The sequence below is a fragment of the Malania oleifera genome, chromosome 4, assembly GCF_029873635.1.
Source record: "Malania oleifera isolate guangnan ecotype guangnan chromosome 4, ASM2987363v1, whole genome shotgun sequence".
Taxonomy (NCBI): Eukaryota; Viridiplantae; Streptophyta; class Magnoliopsida; order Santalales; family Ximeniaceae; genus Malania; species Malania oleifera.
This window is the reverse complement of record NC_080420.1, coordinates 110124021-110149615: the sequence shown is the minus strand read 5'-3', so window position 1 is coordinate 110149615 and position 25595 is coordinate 110124021. Positions and strand designations below refer to the sequence as shown.

The 25595-nt window shown below is 36.4% G+C and overlaps 1 protein-coding gene across 3 annotated transcripts; it reads right to left on the bottom strand.

Moving 5' to 3' along the window:
* Positions 1–187: 187 nt before the first annotated feature.
* LOC131153058 (cyclin-L1-1) lies at positions 188–20361 on the bottom strand. Of its 3 annotated transcripts, none has more exons than XM_058105083.1 (9): positions 20020–20356; positions 19296–19486; positions 19114–19195; positions 18836–18976; positions 18207–18376; positions 1251–1524; positions 749–1160; positions 572–610; positions 188–484 (listed from the first exon to the last, which is right to left on the bottom strand). In XM_058105083.1, the coding sequence occupies exons 2-9, from the start codon at positions 19445–19447 to the stop codon at positions 417–419; spliced, it is 1338 nt and encodes a 445-aa protein (XP_057961066.1). In that variant the 5' UTR covers positions 19448–19486; positions 20020–20356; the 3' UTR covers positions 188–416. The 3 variants fall into 3 exon arrangements, with proteins under 3 accessions (XP_057961066.1, XP_057961067.1, XP_057961070.1); XM_058105084.1 differs by having other exon boundaries at positions 19114–19198; positions 19322–19486; positions 20020–20188; XM_058105087.1 differs by having other exon boundaries at positions 188–1155; positions 20020–20361.
* Between the last annotated feature and the right edge of the window lie 5234 nt (positions 20362–25595).

The window sequence follows — 25595 nt, the reverse complement described above, 5'->3', positions numbered from 1 at the left end:
GGAAAGCATTCCAACAGCAGCTGATAAAACTATAGTACGAACAGCTACCTCCTCTTCCCCTCGAGACACTCCCTTTAAAGACGTTAGCAATCAACCCCCATTACTCTGTCAAGTGCAGTTGGTTTTAGATTCATGCAAGCAAAATATTAGTATGATTCAATTTGCAGTGCTAGATTCAAGCAAATAAAAAAACTGGGTTATACATCATAACTCTTCATTATCATCATTACATTTTGACAAAAATAATTTACATCTCAAATCCTAAGGAACACTTGTTGATGTTGTGGGTTTTGGTGAGCGATTTCTCTTCTTGGGCTAAACATTCCTAATCACCCAAGATATATTATACATATAAAGTATTACGGGCTGCCAAAGCCTGAGGAACTACAAAGCCAACCACAACTTCAAAGATGGCTTCAAGCATAGGAATGATGCCTATGGCGATCTTTCTCCCTCGAAGAATAAGAGCTGTGATACTCACGATCTACCCAAAAAAACAATCACAATATAGAAAGCCATATTAAAAACTACATGCAACTAGGAAGTTTAAAAGGGAAATTTAGATCTATACCTCGAGAAGAGTGATGCCTCGATTTCTCCAAATGCCCACCTAAATTCACAGCATCAGATTATGTGAACTTATTTATGGATTTTAAGCGAAAAACTAGGGCAAAATCATCCAAAATAAAATGATGCAATGGATTTCAAAATTTCAATTGTTTCCAGTAAAATAAATTCAAGGACCAACCTGAGTCTTTTCCTTTGTCCTTGGAACGATGACCTCTATCCTTGACCTTATCTCTGTCCCTTTCAGTTTCATCTCGATCACGCTCCCTGTCAGAATCCCTACCCCTGTCACGTTCACGGGCTTTTAACCTCTCCTTGTCTCTCTCCCTCTCTCTTTCTCTTTGTTTGCTCCGTTCCCCACTCCCATCAGTTTTGTGGTCCGGCTTGGATTTTGCCAAAGGCTCTTCTCGTGCCTCTGCCTCAATAGGCATGCTCTTGGAGTCATCATCACTCTTCTTAGACTCCTTCAGCTTGTCCAGGGCTGCTTTTATTTTCGCATCTTTGGAACTGCAGGATTCTGAATTTGCAGCTGTGGACACTGCATTTGGAGTGGTGGTATCACTTACAGCAGGTTGGCCACTCAGTGAACTTTCCTAATCGAATAGAGGTAAATTCAGCCCTCCTTGCCCCCAAAAAAATAAAAATACAAGGGAAAAAACAATAGAAAGGAAGCAGGATGGCACCTTTGGAGTCGGCTGAGACTGTGTATCCCACAACTTATTTGAAGATGTAATCGCATCACCATCCTTACAAACTGATATATATTGTGCCTTGGGAAGGCTGTAAAGGTGGGCCAAAACCCTACAAACTTCATCAATCCCAGATTTTTCAGCATCAAATGCCTTCCACCAAGGTGGATTTTCTGGAAGGGGTACTTGGAACCTACGAGCAGCAGCATACACAACTCCACAAGCCACAACCTCACTCTTGAATCGCACGCACAAAGTTGTACGCAAACTGCTTAGAAAGTCAATATAAATATACTTAGTTTTAAAAATATTGCATATTGGACAGAAGGATCAGTTATATATAGTCAAATTATATAATATGAACAAAATGCACCAAATTTTTAAAATTTGAGAGCATGCAAGAGACTCAATGGATTGGATGAAATTTTGGATCTTAACTGATTTCTACCATAACATAATTGAAAATTTGTCATTACAAATTTATATACAATATACAACATTCAACCATAGCTAGATAGAAATTAAAACTAGGAAGATCCACCTCAAATAGGATTTAAGTCTGATTAAACCTTTAACACATAATACAATAACTTGCATCATACATACACCCCCCTCCCCCCCCAAAAAAAAAGGACAAAGAACTACCAAACATAAATTAAAGTAAATGGTTTTTTTTTTTTTTTTTTTTAATTTTTTTTTATAAGAAAGAATAATTGATTTCAGCTTGGATACAATTCCTCAAAATGATGGGAATCATATTCATGGTTTATAAGCAGGAGTTGAACTTGAATCTCAATGAATCCACACAAAACCAACTCACCCATAATCCCCACAACATGAGAGCTTTACTGAATAATTGATTTCAGTTTGGATACAATTCCTCAAAATGATGGGAATCATATTCATAGTTTATAAGCAGAGTTGAACTTGAATCTCAATGAATCCACACAAAACCAACTCACTCATAATCCCCACAACATGAAAGCTTTACCAGTAAGGCTTCCAACCACAACCAACTTCAAAAGGGGGAAAAAAAAAAAAAAACAACTTTCTTCTGGCCACTGTATCTAAATTTTGTTGCTTTCAACCACAAACTACTTCAAAGAACACTTTCTTGTTTTGCGCATTGTACCTAAAAACCATCCCACCCAAGTTATATAAAAAATACAAAAGCTACAAAATAGTTGAAGACTTAAAAATCATAAATAGTAATAGAAAGTTGGAACACAATTGCTTCCACTATTCAATGAGGCACATGATCATATCAGCCGAATGCAAATTACCAAGTTAAGTGATTACAACTAAAGACAAATTTATATACTACTACAAAAATCCTTAAGTACCACTAGGTGGGGTTGAGTATATGAATCCTATTCTGCCAATTCACACGATCAATAGTATTTTCCTTGGCTATCTTAAGAGCTATTAGATCCTTTCTCACTTACCTCATACCAATTTATTTTAGGTGTATCTCTACCCCTTCTATTACCATTAACAATAACTCACTCCTCACTGGAACACTACTTGAACTACGATTCAAATGCCCAATACACCTAAGTCACCCCACTCTTATCCTATCTTCTATTGGTGTTATGCATACCTTATTGCAAATATGTACGTTCCTTAAATTTATCTTTTAAAGTTATGCTACTCATCCACCTTAGCATTGGAATTTCTACAAGTTTTACTTTTTGGATATGTTGTTTCTTAGCCCAACATTCTAATCTATATAGCATGGCTGCTTTGGCTGGTCTTATAAACATCCTATAAAACTTCCTTCTTAATTTTAGGGGCAATCAAGGATCACACAGCACACCTGAAGCTTTCCTCCATTTTACCTTATTTTCTTTAACCCTATGTACTACATCCTCAACGATCTCACCCTCCACTTGTATAACAGATCCAAGGTATCAAAATCTACTAGTGTTATTAATTTTTTGATTATCAATTTATTTCCAGTATCCCCCCTTCTGTGGCTGACATTACATTTCACATATTCTGTTTTTTCTCCTCATTCTAAAGCCTCTAGACAAAAGTTTTTCTCCATAGCTCTAACTTTTCTTTTCTCTTGTTTTTTTTATCAACAAAGAGAAAATAATATTAGCAAGGCATCAAGTGGATGCCAACCCATGATACAAAACATCAACCACTCTGTAGAGTGTTGCAAACATCAAGGATTACATAATGATCATTAACAATTTTCCCACCAAGTCCAGCTGGAGACAGCAGCAATCCATTGGTCTTTGCAAGCTTGAAGCAAAGTAGTTGAATCTTTGAAGGCTCTCTTATTTCTTTCTTTCCAAGCACACTAAAAGAAGGCGAGAGGGATGAGGTTCAAAGCCTTTCGCTTCTCCTTGGTGGTTCTGATGTCTTGCCAAGCCCAAATCTCCCCTCCAACTGAACTTGCCGTAACCCACTGCTGTCCAGTTAAGGGAATAGCCAAATTCCACAAGTTCCTTGTCCAGGGGCCGTGAAGAAGAATGTGGTTGACTGATTCTGCATCAGTCATACAAAAAAAACACCTATTTGTGACTGTAAGCCCTCTTTTTCTGCAGATTGTCAAGGGTTAAATATTTCCATGTACAGACTTCCAAACAAAGAAGGCAACCTTTGAAGGGGCTGCCGTCCTCCAAATGTGAATCCAAGGGGAGTTTTTGCAATTTGTTCCCAAAGATGAGAGCTTCTTGTAGAAAAATTTAACATTGAAAACACCATTTTTGTCCAAAGCCCACTTTCATTTGTTGGGGATGTTTTGGTAATGGAATTTTATACAGAAATTTATAAAAGTCAAAGAATGCATGAAGTTCCCAATCTGCCACATTCCTATTAATCAGTGATTTGGAGATGACTGACAAGGGCATTTCTGTCACAAGTCAAGCTGTAGATGGAAGGAAAGGCAGTTCTAAGATTACTGTTCTCATGCCACACATCATGCCAAAAGTAAACATTGGCCCCATTGTCCACTTGAAATGTCACAAATTGGAAAAAATCATCCATCCATAGCTCTTAACTTATATTCTCCTCCACACCAACTTTCATCAATAAGAACAATATCATTTGCAAACAACATACACCATTGGATCTCATTTTGAATATTCCTAGCAAGTTCATCAATCACTAAAGCAAAAAAGATACAGACTCAGCGTAAAACCTTAGTGTACCACTATTGTTATTGGAAATTATTTAGACTCTCCTCCTTCAGTCCTGACATGGTTATCACTCTATTATACATATCCTTAATGATATCAGTATATCTACTGCATACTCCCTTTTTTTCCAAAACCACCAAAGGACTTCCCTGTGTACTCTATCATATGCTTTCCCAAGGTCAATAAAAACCATACGAATGCCTCTTCCCTAAACTTTTCCATTAACTTTTTAGAAGATGAATAGCTTATGCTGTCGACCTCCCAAGCATAAAAACAAATTGATTCTTTGAGACCCTCATTTCTAACCTTATTCTTTGTTCAATTATTCTTTCCCACAGTTTCATCATAAAACTCATAAGTTTGACTTTGTAGTAGTAATTACAATTTTGAAAATCACCTTTGTTTTTTTTATAAGGGTATTATTGTGCTTTTCCCGCACTCCTCGGGCATTCTCTTGGTCTTTAAAGTAGTGTTCAAAAGATTTGTTAACCATACACTTCCAATATCCCCTAAACATTTCCAAACTTCAATTGGGATGTTATCGGATTCTACAGTTTTCCCACTTTTCATCTTTTTTAATGCCATCTTTATATACTATGCTAATTGGATCCTTTTTATCAGTGATGCTAATTAGATCTTCTTTGTCATTTCATTATGTATCTAGTCACTCTTTTAGTCAAGTCCAAGGTAATTCATATTTTCACAATACATCAAAGCATTCCCTTAAATCTTTGTAGCACCTTGATGTAGTAGGGATCACAACTTCAACTAACTCCACATAACCCCATCCATTTGATATTCATTGTAGTTCAAATTTAAACCTCTCTAATCTCAAGTTTCTCAACATCCTAATTTCCAAAAACATGCCATTCCTGCTATGTTCATTTTTTTTCTATCTTCCAATTGTTCTTTCACTATTAACAACTCCATCATGTAATTCCTTGATTATGTATGGAAGCACATGCATATGCTTTCCATAATCCTTCGTCTTTCCCCCCCAAAACTAACCAAGTTATCTCGTAATGGCCCCATCAAATTCAATGGATATCTCACTTCAATTCAAATATTCCAATTGTAAAACATAGTTCCCATAACAATTGAACCAATAACCCTAAATTTGACTTTATTTTCTAGTCTTGAGTCTTAAGCTTTACCCAGCCTAAGGTTGTGTAATCTAGCTTGTAAGCTTGAAGAATGGACACTTTTAGAGGATGGCTGCATCCAAAGCATATCCATGTCAAATACTAATACTTGTGGAAGAGCAATTGTTCAAAAGGGTGTTTACCAATGAAGGAGTTAATATCTATAATTAAAAAAAGAAGTGGGGCATGTTCCTAACTGAAGGCAATAGTGATTTTGAATGTGTTGGTGGTATGCTTTTGGATGAGATTCGGAATCAGCACGGCTGTATTTCTCTTTGGGGATTTAATGTTTGTGCCGCTACCTCCAATGGAAGGATTGGAGGGGGTTGGCATTTTTGAAAATGATGGTATCATTTAAAGGCAAATGGGCAATCATGGGATTTTGGACACCTAGTTGAAGAGACTTCTAGGAAGGATCTTCAAGGCTCCAGCTTAGATTTCAATGAATAATGGGGCTTATGATTGATGGAGGAAACAAAGTTTGACTTGATTGTCTCTAGCCACCCCATGAGTTAAAGTGTTTGTTTTTTTCTTGAGGGTTGTTCAGTTGTAAAAAACTTGATGGTTTATCATTGCTACACCACCATAGGCCCATCTTATCCTACAAGTATGATTCTAAGTCCTTCCCATGTATATCTTCAACAAGATTAGGAAAAATCCTGTTCTAAACTGCTGACCTTTACCCATTCCATCATCCTTGAAGATAGGAATACCCTCCAAACCTTCCATCAGCAATGGAGATGCATGCGAAAAATCCCGAGTAAACATAACGAATCAAAACCATAGCAATTTACTCATGAACCTCTTCCAGAAGCAATCCACCATCATGATCAAACTAACTAGTGTCATCACTCGCCACTCTTTGACACATTACCCCATTTTTCCCCTTCTCCTTCCCTTGGCTAACCCTCTCACCTCTGCTCCCTTTTGACCCCTCAAAGGAATCCACAACACACAAACTTCCTCTTGCATTTCTTCTTAAAACTTTTTCCATCATCCCATCTGAACGACCTTGTTTGAATTCAGACCTTTTTTCCATATGCACACCTACATCCCAAGCCACCAACAGATATAAACTTTATAATTGCAAAATTTTCGCCTGTCCTTCCCTTATGAGTAACCTTACCCCCTGCATTATCACCATTACCCTAAAAATCCTCCAAACACCCTTTGTGATCCTTAGTTAATCCCCTAACAGACAAAAACTTCACAGCTGCTAGCATTTTTGCACATCCTTCCTTTATGACTTGTAAGCAAGGTCATAAATTTCCATGAAATTGTTGAAATTTCTGCTTTCCATCATCCTTGAAATCAAAACGGCAGTCGATTTCCGTCTTACATAATTTCCATCAAAATTTCAACGAATCATCCAAAATTTATCAAAATCTCAAAATTTTAGCAAAACATGTCAAAATTTTAACCATAGAACGAAATTTCCTTGCAATTCAAATGTGAAATTTAGATGCAAAGTGAAATTTAGCAATGACCTTATACGCACTAATAAGTAAACTGATATATTAAAACTCTTCTTAGGCCCCAAAGGGATGAAAGTAGATTAATAATCTTGCCCAAAACCCCCATTAAAATATAGCTGATAAAAAATCTTCATTAAATCCTCCTTAACAACTTCCCATCAATTTTCAAAGAAAGCCATGCTAAACCAACTTGGATCTGAAGCCTTAGCCTCATTTTCCTTAAATGGCCAATCCATCCACTTAACTTGCTCTTAAGAAATAGGACTCCACTCCAATCCCCTATTTAAATCCTTCTCAAGAAACAAACAAGCAAAAAAAAAAATCTATAATCTCCTCATTTACCAAACAAGAATTAGTAGTTACGTCACCCTTTATCAACTCCAATTCCCTAATCAAACTCCTCCTCCTCTTGCAATTAGCCATCCCATGGAAAATTTTGAATCACACTCACCCTTCTTTACCCACTTAAATTTCATATTTTGCCTCCAACTCCTCATTTCCCTATGAATCACCTCCTCTAACTCATTTTTCAAAAAAACCATATTAGTCTTACCCCAATCCAAAAGAGCCCCTTCTTTTTTCCTACCCAACAAAGCAAGCTCACCTAAAACATCATTGTTCTTAACTCTCAACATCTGCAAATACTTCAACATTCCGTTTTTTAACTCCTATTTTAAAAACTTAAGTTTATTTTGTAAACCTAAAACCTTTTCCAACCCTCCTCAACCTTCTCCCCCCAAATATTTCTACACAAAGAAAAAAAAGACTTAGGAACAAGCCACATATTTTCAAATCTAAACAAAGTTGAACCCCATTACCTTGCTAAATTCTAATGGAATAGGGAAATGATCAAGACTCCTAGTCAAGACCACGAGATAAAGGTTTGGAAACTCTACCTCCTACTCACTTGAAAACAATCAGCTACATCTCTATATCCCCCTCCGCCCTTTTTTTTGCTTACTAGGAAAATAAGGCATTACCCTAAGGAAGATCCCTCATACCATAGTCCCTAATAAACTTATCAACTTCTTCATACTTGAAGTAACCCTACCTCCCCATTTTCTACCCTAGGAACTCTCACCACATTAAAATCAATCCCCATAACCCACCTAGGATAGCACAACCCATAGACAACATATAATTTATCTGAACAAGAAGAAAAAAAAACAACTAAGTTTGTTTCATTGGTAACAAATTAGACATTACACTAGAGACAAAAAGATGCAATAACACACTCTTGATATTCTCTTGATACTTCAAAGGGTCACTGTGTGCTTTGCTTGTGCTTAATCTTTCCCGATTGTACTAGAAATCATATAGGAACTTATTATTAGTGGATATATTGGATTGGTTTATCAATAGTGTTGGATTAGAAGCCCTTTTTGACTCTGTGCCATTGTTTCCACTATTATTAACCTGAGAAACAAATTTCCAAGGGCTGACATGGCTAACTTTTTACTAGCTCTAGCATCCCACTCATTTTGGTAGCACAGAGAGTCAATCTAAAGGGAAAGACCATAACCACTTCCCTAATAAGGCAAGAATCTTAATTTAAAAAAAAAAGCATGTGGATTGGTCAGGATCGATATGGAATTATCACCCCCACCCTCATTCTAAACTTTCTCCCTAGTTGATCATATTAGTCACAAAACATATAATCCAAGTAGTTTCTACATCTCCTAGTCAACAAATTTACAAAAAAGAAAAGAAAATAGCATATTCCTCTAGATCTCCTACGGATTTCATAATTATAGGAACTGGTTTTATAACTGATGCAAGGTTATTTCTGGACACCAAATGCCTAGTCCAACCCTCCCTCACTCTTAGATCTGTAAACAGACTCCCACATAACCACCTCAGTACGCTTTGATAACCTATTTAAACCTTTTGATACTTGTTATATGTAAAATGAAACAAGGTAAAGTATTGGTGTATATATGTAAAAGTATATGGAGTTGGAAATTGATGAAAAAACGTAAATACTTCAAGGAGAAGATGAAACAATGGAATAAAGATATTTTCAGGAATATCAAAGAGACCAAAAACACCTTCTAAATTGTTATGTTGGACATATTCAAGGTGTGCAGTTTATTAGATGAGGAGGCTAGGATCAAAAGAGTTGCTTCAAGGAATGAGTTGGAGGTGATCCTTTTAAAGGAGGGTGAAATGGGTCAAGTAAGGAGATGTCAATTCTTGATTATTCCATAGAGTGGCGTGTGGGAGAAGAAGGAAAGGCGTTAGAATCAGGGGTTATGGTGAGGGAGCACACTCAGACAGGGGAAGAGATCACCAAATTCTATAAACAACTACACTCAGGAGATACTGAACAGATTGTTGGAGGAGGTTTTTGACTAGAACCCAACTGAGGCAAGCTCTACTCGATGGCTTAAGAGACATTTTGAGGCATTTCAAAAACCAATTTAAAGATCACACCTTTCTTACCTCTCCTCACATCCTCAACCACCTCTGGCTAACCAAAACTGCATCTAAGATTTGTCTTTCACAAAAGCAAGTTATGCCAAAGACACTATATCCCCCAACACTTATCTAATCCTTCTTGAAAGAATCATAGAAAACATCTTATAAGCACTGGTAACCAAACTAATATACCAAACTCCTTCACCCTCCTAGACCTATCCTTTTTCGGGATAAAAGCCAATGAAAGTAGAGCTGATGCTCTTGCCCATTCTTGTTGAACTCCTAAAAAAATTTCGTAGTTTCCTCTTTCATCACTACCCCACTATCCTAAAGTCATGGCAAATCCATCAAGGCCTGCTGCTTTATCTTTCTCCATATCAAAAACACCTTTCTAACTTCCTCCAATTCAAAAGGCCTCTCTAATCACTTAGCTCCCTCTTCCACGTTTGGCGTCCAACATGGTTTTAAACAACGGCCCTTGCATAGCATAATGCTTGTTACGTAATGGAATTTCAAAGCCCTAATACCGATTCGGACCATTACAGTGGTGAGGAAAAAATCATGATCGTAATGGCCGTTACACTTCTGTAATGGGCCATAGCGGGACGCTCCCTTCACAGGCTGTAACAGGCCGTTCCACCCAATTACACCATCGTTCCCTGCCGACAGCCCCATATACTGAAGAATACCTCATTTCTTCCTGATTTGTCAAAGTTCTACGCATTTCTCCCTCTCCCCAAGGTCATTCAGCTTAGATTCAGTGATCTATGGCTGCCAAAACAGATATTTGTGCTTGAAATTGCTATCTGGAGGTGATCTAAGGCTTCCCTTCCCTTTGGTGAAATTTTATCCATTTGGGAAGAAATTTGTCGCTGTTCAAAAGTGATTTGGGTAAGAAATCAAGCCAGAAAATTGGGATTTAGGTAGATCTGAAGAGGGTTTACACACTTTGAACTATGAAACGGGTTCAAGAGTGGGAGGCGCTTTGTGTTTGAGAGTTCTTGAGTCCAATTTCCTGTTCGTGGGTTTGCCTACTTCCAGCATGTATAATTCATCCCACCCCACTTTTTTTTTTTTTCCTTTTCGCTAAAACAAGTTAAGTAGCTTATTAGATTAACTAATTAATTTACTACTTATGACTTGAACTTAAACAATGCTTCTAGCTCAAGTGCTTAATTAATTAATTTGCTACTTATAGCTTAAACTTATGCAATGCTTTTAGCTTAACTATTTCTACTACTACTTAGTACTTCATTTTTTTTTATCAGTAAAGGTAAATATATTGATCAAGTGGATATGTACAATATACACTGGGCATACCCAGGCCAAGGGTATACTTTTGATTGCTAATTTGCTGCTCTTATAGCTTAACTAATTAATTTGCTTGAAAGGCCTAAATTGCTTAATCCCTAATGGCCTAAATTGCTATGCTTAATTATTGATATTTGGAATACTAGAATTTAAAATTTAAAATTGTTAAAAAATACAAAATAATATGTAACTATTAAGTATTAAATACAATGAAACTACAAGTTATTCAGTACTAATTTGCTTGATGGGCCTAAATTGCCTAACCCCTAATGTCCTAAATTTTTATGTTTGCTTAGTTATTGACTTATTGTTATTTTGAATAGTAAAATTTAATTAAAAAAAAAATTCTAGAAAATATAAATTATATCTAACTATTAAATGTAACTATTTCATGTACTGATACTAACGAATTTCATGTGTATGTATAATTGTATATTGACTGATTTTATGTCTAATTAATTGGTTCTCAATTTCAATTGCATTTCTAAATTCGTTAAGACATTAAAGTAGCAGAAACTATAAAAAAAAATATATTACTTTTTCTATAAACAACGCACTAAAATTAATATAAAAACCATGTTGCATATTATACAGTTACACGCTGCAAATTGGTGGGAAGAAAAATCATGGTTGTAGCAGCCATTACGGACCGCGACTGTTATGAAAAGGCTGCTATGGCCATTACGTAACCACTACAGGACTATTACGCCAAAAAAATTATTTTATTTTTTCCTTTTTCCTCTTGCTTTTTCCCTCTCTTTCATAAATCATTCTAAATATACAATGTGGCAAGAGGGGGAAAGATTATAATGAGGATGACAATGATAAAAACATGGTTTAAAATAACAGCCGCGACGGTTATGCAACGTCATCACGTAACAGTTTTTTGAGTAACCGATACTGTTACACACCGCGAAATTAGTGGGAAGAAAAATCACGTCTGTAGCATCCGTTATGGATCGCAACCGTTACGTAAAGGCCACTACGGCTGTTACGTAATTGTTACGCCAAAAAATTTATTTTATTTTTTACTTCTCACTTTTTCCCTTTCTTTCATAAATCATTCTCAATATATCATGTGGCAATGGGGAAAAGATTATGAGGATGACAATGATACAAAATTTACTATTTTTTTAAATACTCACAAGAGATGCATTAATGAACAATTTCAAAATACTAACTTGTTAGGAAATATTTTATTTTGATAATATTAGTAATTTGATATTTATGTTTTATATGTTTCAATTTCAACCTCCTTTCTTTTCTAATTAATTTAGCACACAGAATTTAACACTGATAAGAATACTGAGAAGTATAAATATGCGCACACACACGTAATTTTTCTATCAATGGTGGTTTAAAACAAATGTAAATTTCTAGCCCTTACCAAATAACTTAGTTATTCGAACTAAAGGATCCAAAATACACTAAAACTCTTTCTAAGAAGGGTTAAAAGCTTAAAACATGCAAGTACGCTAATATGCAGAAAGTTGTGCATGCTTCTAAAAAATTCACCATCATTACATCCACTTCCCGTTATGTAACATCTGCTACTCCCGCTTCCCATTACACCCGTTACCGTTACATTACGCTACCCGCTACCGCGATTTAAACCATGGATACAAAATTTACTATTTCTTTAAATACTCACAAGAGATGCATTGATTAACAATTTGAAAATACTAATTTGTTAGGAAAATATTTTATTTTGATAATATAAGTAATTTGATATTTATGTTCTATATTTTTCAACTTCAAACTTCTTTCTTTTCTAAGTTATTTTATATTTGTATTATTCGTATGTCTTACGTGTATAATGGAGTGTATAATGTATTTTGTTTTATTAATTAATTTAGCACAAATAAGAATTTATCACAGATAAGAACAATGATAAGTACAAATACGCACACACAAGTAATTTTTCTATCAATGGTGTTAAAACAAATGTAAACTTGTTGCCCTTACCAAATAACTTAGTTAGTCGAACTAAAGGATCCAAAATACACTAAAACTCTTTCTAAGAAGGATTAAAAGTTTAAAACATGCAAGTACGCTAATATGCACAAGGTTGTGCGTGCTTGAAAAAAATTCACAGTCGTTACACTCACTTCTTGTTATGTAACATTTGCTACTCCCGCTTCCCATTACACCCGTTACTGTTACATTACGCTACCCACTATTGCAATTTAAAACCATACTTCCAATTATGTAACATCAGCTTCTCTAGTGTTTTGAAACACCTGCAGCCTTTATGCGACATTACCCACGACCGCTATTTAAAACCTGCACCTATTAGTATACAACCTTTTATGAAAATTTGTGATCTTATCCCCAATTTTTTTATGATTAATAACCACCCTCCCCGAGTCTACCTTCAACTCCTTAAAGAGACTTTCCTCCTCCTCCTCCTCCCATTAGCCAACCTATGAAAAAGCCTAGAATTACAACCACCCCTATCTAACTAGCTAACCCTCGATGTTTGACACCAACTCATCTCTTCCCTCAGCTAGAGCACCTCCACACCATTATTAAGGCAAACCCTTTAATCCTCCCCTAATAAGCCACACTCCTCAAACCTATCCATACTATTGATTTTCTTCAAAATATTATTTTCCCTTCTACTTGATATCCTCAATATCCTCAAAACACTTTTTTATCCCAAATCTTAAGCTTTTTTTTTTTTGAAAAATTTCAATTTTATAATCAACTTAAAACCCTCCCACCCCTTTACAGAGTACTCCTTCCACCAAACTCCCAACGGTATCTCAAAAAGAAAGATGCAAAAGCCACATATCCTCAAACCTTAAAGGGATTGGTCCCAACTGAACAGGGTAAGAGTACAAAAGGGTTGGGCCTAACCAACACCTCCTGCACAATGTTTGGGAACAGATCTTCCCACACAGCAGTGAATAGAAATCTATCAATGCAAGTCAACGCTTGTCTGTCCTTAGAAACCATCCAAGTAAAACAACCATTATTCAAAAGAGCACCCTAAGGCAGATATGCCGAATGAAAGAGCCAAATTTCTTATGCTACTAGTCACCCTCAATCCCCCAAACTTCTCCCCAGAGGTTCTAATAACATTGAAATCTCCCCCTATCACCCAACAAGGATTGTACAGCCCAAACAAGCTAGCCAGCTCTTTAAAAAAAACCACTCCTTTGGGAATGTTGTCTAGGGCCATAAATAGATGTAAACCACCAATCCCCAACATCCTTAATCTAAAGCAAGACAGACAAAGAGAAAGATTTGGAGAGACAATCTATAAAAACCGCTAGTATAGTATCCCAAACCACAATCTGACCTCCCCAAACTCCTAAGTAGGAGGAGACAACCACTCCTTAAAAATCTTGATTCCAAGTACTCCTAAAAACATTAGAGTGAATCACCTAATTTGGACTCTTGTAAAACAAAATATCTGGGCTCACTCTATTCACCAAGCCTTTAACAACCCTTCTCTTATCTAACCCCCCTGGACCTATAACATTCCAAAACAAAATCTTCATTTGGTAACATTGTCAATCCCCCAAAACCTACCCCCTTCTCATAGTTCACTTTGGCAGCTAATCTAACTAGTTCTCTGCTTAACTTATTAGCCTTTTTCCTCTGCCCCATTCCCTCTTTTCTTAAGCTTGACCAAATCCCTAGAGTTAGCTGTCAAGGTAAAACCTAAATCATCAAGAAGTTCCTAGGCCGTCTAGTTTTTCTATCTCATCCCCTAAAAGGTCAAAAATATTTTGATTTTCAACTTTTCATCAGATTCTTGACTACTTATTGCACTTAATAAATCAAAGCAAATATGGGAAGACACAAAATTAGATGGATTACCTTTAGAAGTTGCAACATTCCCAAGTTTGCTCCTGAAGTGTGGTTTCCCAATTCACCATTCAACAAACTGGAGTTTGGAACAAAAATAGATGGTTTGAATTTTGAGAGAGAGAGAGAGAGAGATAATCTTTATTTTTTGTGAAGTTTTGCAATCATGGTCTTAAATTTCCACAAAATTGTTGAAATTTCAATCACCCTCGAAATCGAAATGGTAGTTGATTTCCATCTTACATAATTTCCATCAAAATCCCAACGAATCATTCGAAATTTATTGAAATCTCGAAATTTTAGTGAAGCTTGTCAAAATTTCAACTATGCAATGAAATTTCGTCGTAATTCAAATGAGAGATTTAGGAGTGAAGTGAAATTTCTCTTTTAATTTAATTTATTTTATCGAAACAAAAGATTATTACAAGTGCTTTTGAAATTATATGAAAAAATAAACTTACAATAACATTTTATTTAACCATTCATGTCTAAATTATCATTATTTGTATAATAAAAAATATTTAAATGATTTATGAATTTCATTTGTATTAATTGAATATGTTTAATGTACATTATCTGAAAAATATGTTTGATACACATACTATTTTACAACTTTTCCACCTCATACAAAACATTGATGAATTTAATTTGTTATATGTTAGTCCTAAAACTTGTATTATTATGTTTGTTAGCCATTTCTAAAGTTTCACAAAGAATTCCAAGTTTTATTACTAATTTCCATTATTTTTTCAAATCAAAATCGAAATTTTCGTTGAGATTTCCGTGCTTTTGGGGCTTCAAAATTTGAGTCAAAATCAAAGACCTTGGTGGCAACATTCCCAAATTTGCTCCTGGACTGTGGTTTCCTAATTCAGTATTCAACAATGAGGTGTTTGGAATAGAACTAGATGGTTTGAGTTTTGAGAGAGAGAGAATTTTTATTAGCTGTGGAAAGGCTAATTCCTTTTGAAATCTTGGCAGCATCCCTACCTTGATTTCTCATACCTAGACCACAATGAATCTCTACCGATGGATATCCTAAACTTAAGCTTGTGTTAATTTCTCCATTCCCCATAAAATTTGGACCTTCAGCCTTGTCCCTTCCTTCTTCATCCCTCCTCAAATTTTCAATTAGCAATACTTCGACTTCAAATTCAAAAGAGCACATCAACTCTTTCCCATCTTCCGCACAATCAAAGAAAACTTCCTTCTGATTCCATGATTCCACGACCTCTTGACCTTTTTCTTGTCACAAAAGCCCTCCTCACCCATTAGTCTACACTTCTGACAGTCTATGCAATACTTGAGACGGCTTTCCTACTCCTTCAGATACTACTGAAGCCTCTTCAGACACCTCATTTGTTGCATCTCTAATTTTCCCGCATCCCTCTTGTACCCCTATTCTTCTTCATCAACCATCTCCTCTAACTGCACTGTTGATCTCCTCTCCTTCTCTTTCTTCAACCCCAAAAGAATCACTTGCATGAAGAAGAAAGCTCCTGTCCACTAAATTGAACGTAGGCCCATACCCCTCCCAGCTCAACAAAACCTTAGCCTTTCTGAAATTCCGGATGAGCCTCAAATGAGCACATATCCTCCAACTTTGTTCTCGATATGTGGTTGTAAGTGGCTCTTCTATGGTTGCACCTACTATTTATTGATTTAGCCTCAGCGGACCTATTCCTTCTAGCCTAGTCAAACCTAGTAGCACCATCTCTTCTAAAAACTCCAATACTGCCAAAAATTTCTCCCCCTATATTACATTAATTACATTGATGAAATCTAGGGATTAACGCTGAAATCTCTCCCCAATCCTCCCATTCAAGAGATGGTCAAACTCGAATAGGATCTTTCCATTCTCAGTTTCCTTTTCCAGGGATCCTCCCAGTCACTGTTCCTCACCAGAATTCCTCAAGTCTGTTGCTTCACCTATTTCCATGGTGGATTGGTTGCTCTCATGGAAAGATTGTTCTATACTCTTAGCTACCAATTGCACATTTGTGGATCCAGAATCCATACAGCATATTTTCAGCCCTATGGTAGCATTCATCTCACTACCCTTCTAAAATTCCTTCCACGATTCAATAGAACGCCTTCCATCCCCGGCCTCCTTCCCTTCCAAAATATAGATCACTTGTATTGTGCCTTTATTTAGTATCGTCTCTAGGGAAATGAATCTGCCAAAGTTGTTGGCTATCAACTTAGCATAAAGAAGTGGTTGGTGCCATAAGAGTCTATATCCATGGATTCTTGGTTCTTGTAAAGAGAAAGCATTGTAACAGTGCGAAAAAGCCGAAAAGCCATTTCCTTTCATTGACCGTAAAGAAAACATCTTAGCTGGAGGAGCAGAAGCATGTATCGACGCGACAGCTCTACTAGAATTTTCAAACTTCAATAGGAATCTTTTTCCATTTGTTATAGCTACATCCCAACTTTTTTTTTTTTTTTAAGATATCAATTTTTAATCAAGAGTGATACGCAAAAGTGAAATTGAACGTTTCAGTGCAAACTGCAAAGTAATTAAAAAATTCAACTATGGGAATTTTAAATTTATACAATTCTTTAAATTTTAAAATTTTTAATTCAAACATGCCTACGTAATTTTTATCATTGGATCCATCAATATAATGCTTTTAGAATTTAGTTGACAGTCTGAAGAGTACATTTTGCAACAACATGAAGCTGCCTTTCTACTTCATATACATTCAACTTATTAACAAAAAATATTGACAATCGAACTCCTGCCTTTTTGCAGGTTCTATCACAAGGTTTCAATTGCAAAAGGTTAGTTAGTGAGTGCCAACAAACCTCAAGATGACATGCCTAGCACGTTCCCTTGTAAGATTCTTAGGTATTCAAACCACCTCCATCTCCACATGTGCTATTCAATTCTATGCAGGCCCAAAGTTCTAATAACCATCCAAACTCATCAACACTCAACAAAGCTTCAAATACTTCATTCTGCTTCAAAATTTATCATCAGTAATATCATTAGCTTAATACTTGAAGCTAGACATCCACATCCACCCACCCACAAACAAACAAAGGATCAAATTACATCCAATGAGTTGCAAATTAATTTTGCAGGCTCAATAAATTCATTTTTGACCTACTATTTAACTCAGAACACACTAAGCCCAATGTTGGATTAAGTGCTCTTCTAAACCCACTCATGAAGCTCAAAATAGAATTTTTCTTCAATCTACTTACTAAACTTGGAGTTATTGGACAACCAACAATATTTTCATCAGCTTGGTGTCTGCACTTTGAACAAGAAATGCATCGAATGCAGCAGGTAAAACTTAGGGCCTAGACAAAGACATTGAGGGATTGGCAAACTGGCTAGCTTTACATCACATATACCTCCTTTCCTCCCTCTTTATTTTTTCCTGTGTGTATAATATATTTTCAAACAATTTGAAACACGTCATATAAATAGAAGCTCAAATTTTTCAAGGTTTCTGAGGAAACAGTGCTAGGAATAAAATTGATAGAATCAAGATATAGTAGCCTTTCTCATCACATTTAAAGAATTACCACATGAGAAATATTATCATGTTAGAATGATGGAAACCAATGCATAATCAAAGCAATAACAAAGAATACATTAGTATAAAATTATTCAATTTTGATAAGTACCTATCATTAGCTAAATTCCATGCTTCTTGTCTCAATTCTGGGGGTGTCTCAAGGGTTGCAAGGTAGTTTGAGATGAATTTATGAGGATGCTCAACGTGGCATATAAATCCCATTTCTTTCAATAAATGCCTTTCTGTTCTTATCAAATCAGCCTTCAACTCTGAATATTTCTGTAAGAAAGGGGAAAAAACAGTTAAAATAAAATGAAAGAAAAATGCAAAGCCAACAGGAATGCAGGGAAAAAACATTTAAAAATGCACTGAACAAACTTAACAAGGTAAACGAAAAACAAAAAAAATGACATACTAACAAAAAATTCCCCTTTTTCTGGGATGCTTGTAGGGACAAGATATTAACTATTGTTAATTTAAAAAGAGCAGGCATTTTTTTGGTTATTTTGCAAAAGATTAGAAGAATCAGTGAAATACACCTGCAGAAAGTTATCAACAAAATTCACAAGAGAAATCTTGCATGCCCAAAAATTTTCTTTTAAGCCAAAAATTCAATGCATGGATCCATTCCTCTTTTAGCCAAAAATATTGCATTTCTCACAGATTTTAAAAATATTATTATTTAAACTACGAAGAAGAAAAATGAGAAACAATGGCCAACAATAATGGGCTCTTAACCTTCGAAAATGGGTCCAAATGCTCAATGGGTAAGTTCTCCCTCCTACATTCCATCCTGTGGAAAACAATGAGCACTTGTCTGGCTTTTCTAGGGCTTTCCTCCAGTTTTGATGCAAGCCAAACACAACTTGCAGCAATTCTCTGCAAATCAACAGAATCAGATCCTAAAGCAGTGTTAGATAACAAACACGAGGGGGGAAAGCACAGCAATATTCTGACTAATGATTGAAACAACCCTATTTCTGTGTGGCAAGATGGGAGAATAGAAGAAATTAAACCTTCACATTGAATCGAGCGAATGACTTCTTGCAGTAGAAACGATGGAATAAAACCTGGCCAGTGGCCATTACAGCTTGAGGTCTGTCAACAACAAGATTAAGAAATGAACTGACAAAAATATGGAGAATTTAAACTTCCATACATTACAAATTACAAGACAGTAAAAATGAGCAAAGGATACAGTCTGAGTAAAATGCCACTCTCCTGGATGAGATCACAACCATAGATTCTAAGGACTGTTTCAATCTCTTCATCCACACCATCCTTTCTAGAAGGAGTGTTCTTTAGTTGCTCATCCGTCAGGTAGAACGTGTCAATTGCTGTGTAAATCATAGTCACTGAGAGGCAATGCCACTGATACCCTTCAGAAACCTACATAAAGAACAAATAAGTCTCAAAATCCAACAGTAAATCTAAACCAATTTACATATATGTCAACTGTTAAAAAGAACACAAGAAAAAAACTTTCACATGAGAAACGGAAGACAACTATAACCACGGAGTGGAGGGTTCACAAACAAGTACCCAAGACTAGGAAAAAATATATGCGACATCAAAATGCATCTGAAAACCAGTAATTGGAATCACAAATCTACAATCGCGTCAATCAGAACGAGAAAAGAAAACATATTTCAAAAGGATCAACAATCCTGCTGGGTCTAACAGAATCCAGAACCCAAAAAATAAAACAACCAATTGAATCACAAAAATTTAGATGAAACAATCTATATAGACAGTGGAAAATCACTTAGTGTCAACAATTGCACATGGCAAAACACATCTCAGCGCGCAGACTGGACAGGCATACACCTTTTTTTTTTTTTGTGGCTTTTAGGGTTTCGACATAGTAAAGAAGAGGATAATCAGAAACCCAAAAATCAGTTCAAAGAAAAAGAAGATCTTACCAGCGATGAAGCTACAGGTAACGATGGGTAAAAGCTCTCCGGCGTGTGAGAGCTGCCGCCGCGTCGGACCCTTAGGCTCCTTCCTGCTCCCTTCTCTTCCCTTCTCCTGGTCGAGTTGACTCGGTCAGCCGAGCATCAAGACCGGTCGAGACGGTCCCCCGCTTTTTTTTTTTTTATCCTCTTCATGTTTTTTTAAATTAATTTTATAGAATCTAAAGTCTAAACTCTAAAATAAATAAATAATTAATTAATTAAGAAAACCAAAAAAAAACAAAAAACAGCTTTGAGTGCTTTGCTGATAAATAGTATTGATCAAAATATACATAAATTTTTAAATAAGACACTCCATCCCCAAATAGGACTTCTCAAAACATTGAAATTTTCTATATTGATTAATAATGATCATAAAAATTCCTTTTTTTCTCCACTACACAAATTCATGGCGCTACACCATTCACACTACTAACCTTGCAAACACTTTATGGGCGACCTCTCTCCACGTGCTCAAGTTCAAGTTTGATTTCCACTTGATAATGTTCTAAGTTGTAATTAATGGATTTGGTCATAAAAACTAGTGACGCCTTCTCAATGTGGATCCTCCTAAAAAATAATTTGCTGAAATTTGCTTTGTTCAATTGTTAAGCTCTTGATGTCATATCCATGCTGCAATGTAAGTAGTTACAAGGATAGGCTAAGAGACATAATATTTGTGATGCACGTAAAAAGAATAATATATTAAGGGAGTTGGAATAAGATTATAGATCTCTCTACACTAAATAGACAATGGGTGAAAATGGAATACAGATCTTTCTTCATTGAACGGGTAAAGATGAAGATAAACTGTAGATCTTCCTAAATTCAATAAGTAATGGATGAAGATAGAAGGGTCGTGTATTCAATTTTGGATTTTGGAATATATATTCAATTTTAGTTTTCATGAATACACAATGAAGGACAAAATTGTCATTATAATTTTTGCGACTTTGAGGACTACTAATTTTTTTCCTTTACTCTTTTAATATAGTTATAAGTTTATATATATGCATTATGGTTCATAAGACGACATAAATTATATTTCAGGAATTGGAATTTAGTTTCAAGTTAAGAGGTAAGAATTCCAAAAGATAGATTAAAGGAAGAATCTCATTTAAGAAAAATGTTGTTTGTGGTGTGTCTTTTATACTTTGGATTTCATAAACAAAGAAGAAAGAAAAACATGAAGGGGTAGCACAATAAGGGCTCATCGACGAGTGCCCTGTGATCGTCGATGAGGAGACAGCAAGGACTCGTCGACGAGTGTCCTGTGCTCGTTGACGAGAAGATCCCAAGAGGCCCAAAAGTTCAGAGTTTTTGAGATACCGAGAGTAGAAAAATGGGATCGTCGACGAGTGGAATGATTCGTCGACTAGTGTTCTTCTTGGCCTCGTCGACAAATCCTTTGTTCTCGTCAATAAGAAGTTCTGGACTGCAAGCAATTTTTTGAATTTTGAATTTGAACGTTGGGGTGGTTGGGTAAACGGAGGGAAACCTCCATGAGAGTGTTGTATATGTCATTCTAGGCATGTATTGAGATGTAGGGTGATCATTTGAGAAGTGTATTGTGTACTTTGTAATTTTTGTAGTGAAATTTGCATGTCATTGCTTCCGTGGATGTAGGCTTTACTGAACCACGTAAATCTTGTTGTTGTTTTTGTTTTGGTTGTGTTGCATTTACTTGTTGTCTGTATTCAGCTATGCATCTTAAGTATTCGATTCATATCTCAACAAATTGGTATCAGAGAGATTGTTGTTATGGTATCGGGATCGTCTTCTACAAGATTTGACATCGTCAAATTTGATGGAACCGAGAACTTTGGTTTATGGTAAAGGAGAGTGAAGGACATTCTTGTGTAACAAGGAATGACTAAGGCTCTACTTGATACTCAACTGGAAGGAATGGATGAGGCAACATGGGTAGATTTAAAAGTAAAGGCCGCTTCTATGATACGCTTGTCTTTGGCTGACGAAGTACTCTATCGGGTGATAAAGGAGGATTCTCCAGCGGCTATATGGTGAAAGTTAGAGAGTCGGTACATGTCCAAATCTCTTAATAATAAACTTTTTCTTAAGCAACGTTTGTATTGACTTAAGATGGTTGAAGGATTAAACTTAGATCAACACATTAATGCTTTCAATCAAATTATTAGTGATTTGATGAGAGTTGATTTTAAGTTTGATGAGGATGACAAATCTTTGATGTTGTTAAAATTTTTGCCCCCGACTCATACCTATGCAAATCTTGTGACTACTTTTACGTGGGGAAAAGAAACTCTTGATCTAGAAGAGGTAACAAGTGCTTTACTAAATTTTCATCAAAGATTGAAAATATGTGATGAAATAAAAAGGACTTGTGATAAAGGTTAATAGCAAGCGAGGCAAAGGAAAATACAAACATGGATCAAGTCAAAAATCCTGAAATCAATCCAAGAAGAAGAAAGAAATTCGGTGTTATAAATGTGGTAAAAAGGGGCATGAGAAACCGGAGTGTTCGAATTGGAAGAAGGGAAATTCTGAGAAACATGAGGGTACTTCAAAATCTGTGAATGTTGTTCAAGAAGGAGGTTCAGCATGTAGTGATGGTGATGTTATATCAGTTTCAGCGGGGTCGGATAATCTAACGAACTCTTGCATACTTGACTCGGCATGTTCTTATCACATGGCTCCGAACAAGAAGTGGTTAAGCACTTATAGGTTAGGGAATTCAAGATCGGTTCTTATGGGTAACTGTTGCTGCCAAAAATGTTGATTTGACCACTGGCGAGCTTTCCGATCTCGATCACTTGAAAAATACGAAAACAAATGCGGCGTGGAGGACATGGGGGATCTCTCTGATGCCTAAGTAAGGGAGCGCTTTAAGAGAGGTCGTAAGCAACAATGAAATTGGATTAGAATGAGATACCTTTGCCTCTCCTTTGGACCCCTATTTATAATGATGGAGTTTGACCTTTAGGTGATCTGTCATTATGGTGTCTGGCGTGGATCACTCCAGCCATTATTGCGCAGGCGTGGATCACTATTGTCAATATATGGCTGGGGTCAATGGCTTTGGTCAAGTGGTTGACTTGGAAGGTGATTTTCCCCATTAATGCTGGGAACTAGTCTTCTTTTCACATTAGGGTAGGTGATATATTTGGGGTATATTAGTTGCCCCCCTTAGTTTCGAAGTTTTGAACCATATTCCCAAAGTTTGAAAGTTGTCTCTATTGGGTTTTGTGGAATCTAGCTATGTGTCGATATGGGTGATGATCCGATCTGGAGAAAATATGTGTGGTTTCTTAATAGGAGATTTTTTATTAAGGCTTAGTACATGAGTGCTATGGCTTGGACCGAGCTATAATGTTTAAGGACGAGCTTTTTTGGGGGTCTGGGGGGAACGCCCTCGGGAAAATTTTGTGTGACTGTCTTCTTGTGTACCGTTCGCCGAGCCGATGTTGGTACGTTATCGGCTTATCTGAGCCAATTTTTGCTTTGTCGAGCCGAATTCTGGGGTATCAGCTAATCCGAGCCGAAGTTGAGGTGCGCACGACTTTTCCGAGCTGACATTACTGCATACACGGCTTAACCAAGCCGATATTGATGTGGGCATGACTTTGCCGAGCCGATGTTGTTGTGTACGCGGCTTCGCTGAGCTAATATTGACGTGAGTATAGCTTTGTCGAGCCGATGTTGCTACGTACGTGTAACGACCCAAAAAAAAAAAAATTTTAATAGCCTAATTATATTACATTACATGCCATTTAGTACATTCAAAAAAATTACATTAAATTAAGAATTTGAGGATTGGGTGGGTATATATCTCTATACATATATAAAACATCTATCATTATAAAGTTATTAAGAATAATAAGTAAAGTAAGGAATAAAGGAAAGAGAAAAAAACGTAGTGGCTAAGTTTTTTGGACAAATAAGAGAAGGAAAGAAAAGAAAAAAAAAAAAGGATTCAGCCCGCAGAACAAAGGAAAGTGAAGAAAGAAAGGAAAAAAATCTCTTTCAAGCTCACACTCGTCACTCCTCCTCTTTTCTACGATTCCGTGCAAAGATTTTTCCGCTCCCAATTGAAAAATCCGAAAATACCACTAGCCTTTTTTTCATTTTTCGTCACCAAACTATCTTAAAAACCAAACTAACCGAAGTGGATTGTTATGATCGTAGGAGCAAACATAGCATATCTCTTGGGGTAAGGTAAATTCTCCGTCTTGTCTCAATTTTTGTCCTTCTTAAGTATCTTAAGAATTAAAAAATGGGCTATCAGACCCACAACGAGAATCTAAGAAGGATTCTCACTACAAATCTAGCGAGGAGCGGATTTCTCGTAGGATCGTTGTAGGAATAGCCCCAAAACTAGGATAAATGGGTTATTTAGAAATTAATTGGTATTTAATTATTGTAAATTAGGAAATGTTAAAATAATATTTCATTGGGGTTGGTTTGATTGAATCAAGGTTTGGGTAAGCACCACGGGTATAATTTTGGGAGCCCTATAGGTGTGGTTCAGGGAATCAAGTAAAGGGGAATAAAATTATATTAGTATTTTATTAAGGTGAACCAGTTATTTACGAGCATATGAAATTTATTATTTATCTATATGCTTTTTTCAGAAGAGCCTGATTTGTAACGTCCCAACCTGGGTCCGCCAGGGAGCACTGCATCTCTCTTCCTCCACCTGGACCAAACAATAAGGGGGCGGGCCTTATCGGAGTAATGACTAGCCCCACAGATTAACATGTGTCCTTTTCAGTGTGTTTTGTCCTCAACTCCATACTTCGAGAAAAACCTTCCTAACTTCCAGGAGATCACCCATCCCTATTGTCTTGCCTATGCTCCAAGGCAAGAACGCTTAATCGTGGAGTTCAATGGGAAGCTCCCGAAAAGAAAGGTGGCACGCTTGTTGGATATGGGGTAGTACATCTATCCTTTTAAAGAGAAGAGTCCTTCACATTCATCCATGGGTTCACCTGATTACTGGAAAAAATAATGATTTATTTTTAAGGTTGGATATTGGGTGGGATAATTCTTATGATTTAAAACGTTGACATGAGAACCCAATTTTCTTTCTAATAATTGAATATGAATTTAGTAGTATTTGGGCTTCATGAGTGTTGTTTAGAATGATTTATGACAGAATGAAAATGAATTTTTATGTTTAGTTTGACTCCTGTTGGGATGTGGGGAATGTAGTGACATCTGTTGGCATACTTTGTGTGGGTATAGCATTGATGCGTCGTGTGAACTCACTGGTTTGTTAATTCATATGCACTTAATATACGTTGGCATGAGGATGTTGTTATAATGCCTAATGTAATTATGAATTACGTTGGCAGGTCGAAGGAGCTTACTATATTGTCATTTATGTGGGGTAGGACATTGGCAGTCCCGAGGAGCGTTATTCTATCTCAATTTATGACGGGTGAGTTCCCATGGTGATTGGATACTTACTGGTGAATAGTGGTAAGTATGGTGCCTGTGTGGGCCACGGTTGGCGGAAGCTAGAGTGGGGTTGCCTGTGTGGCCAATAATATCTGTGTGGACAAATGATG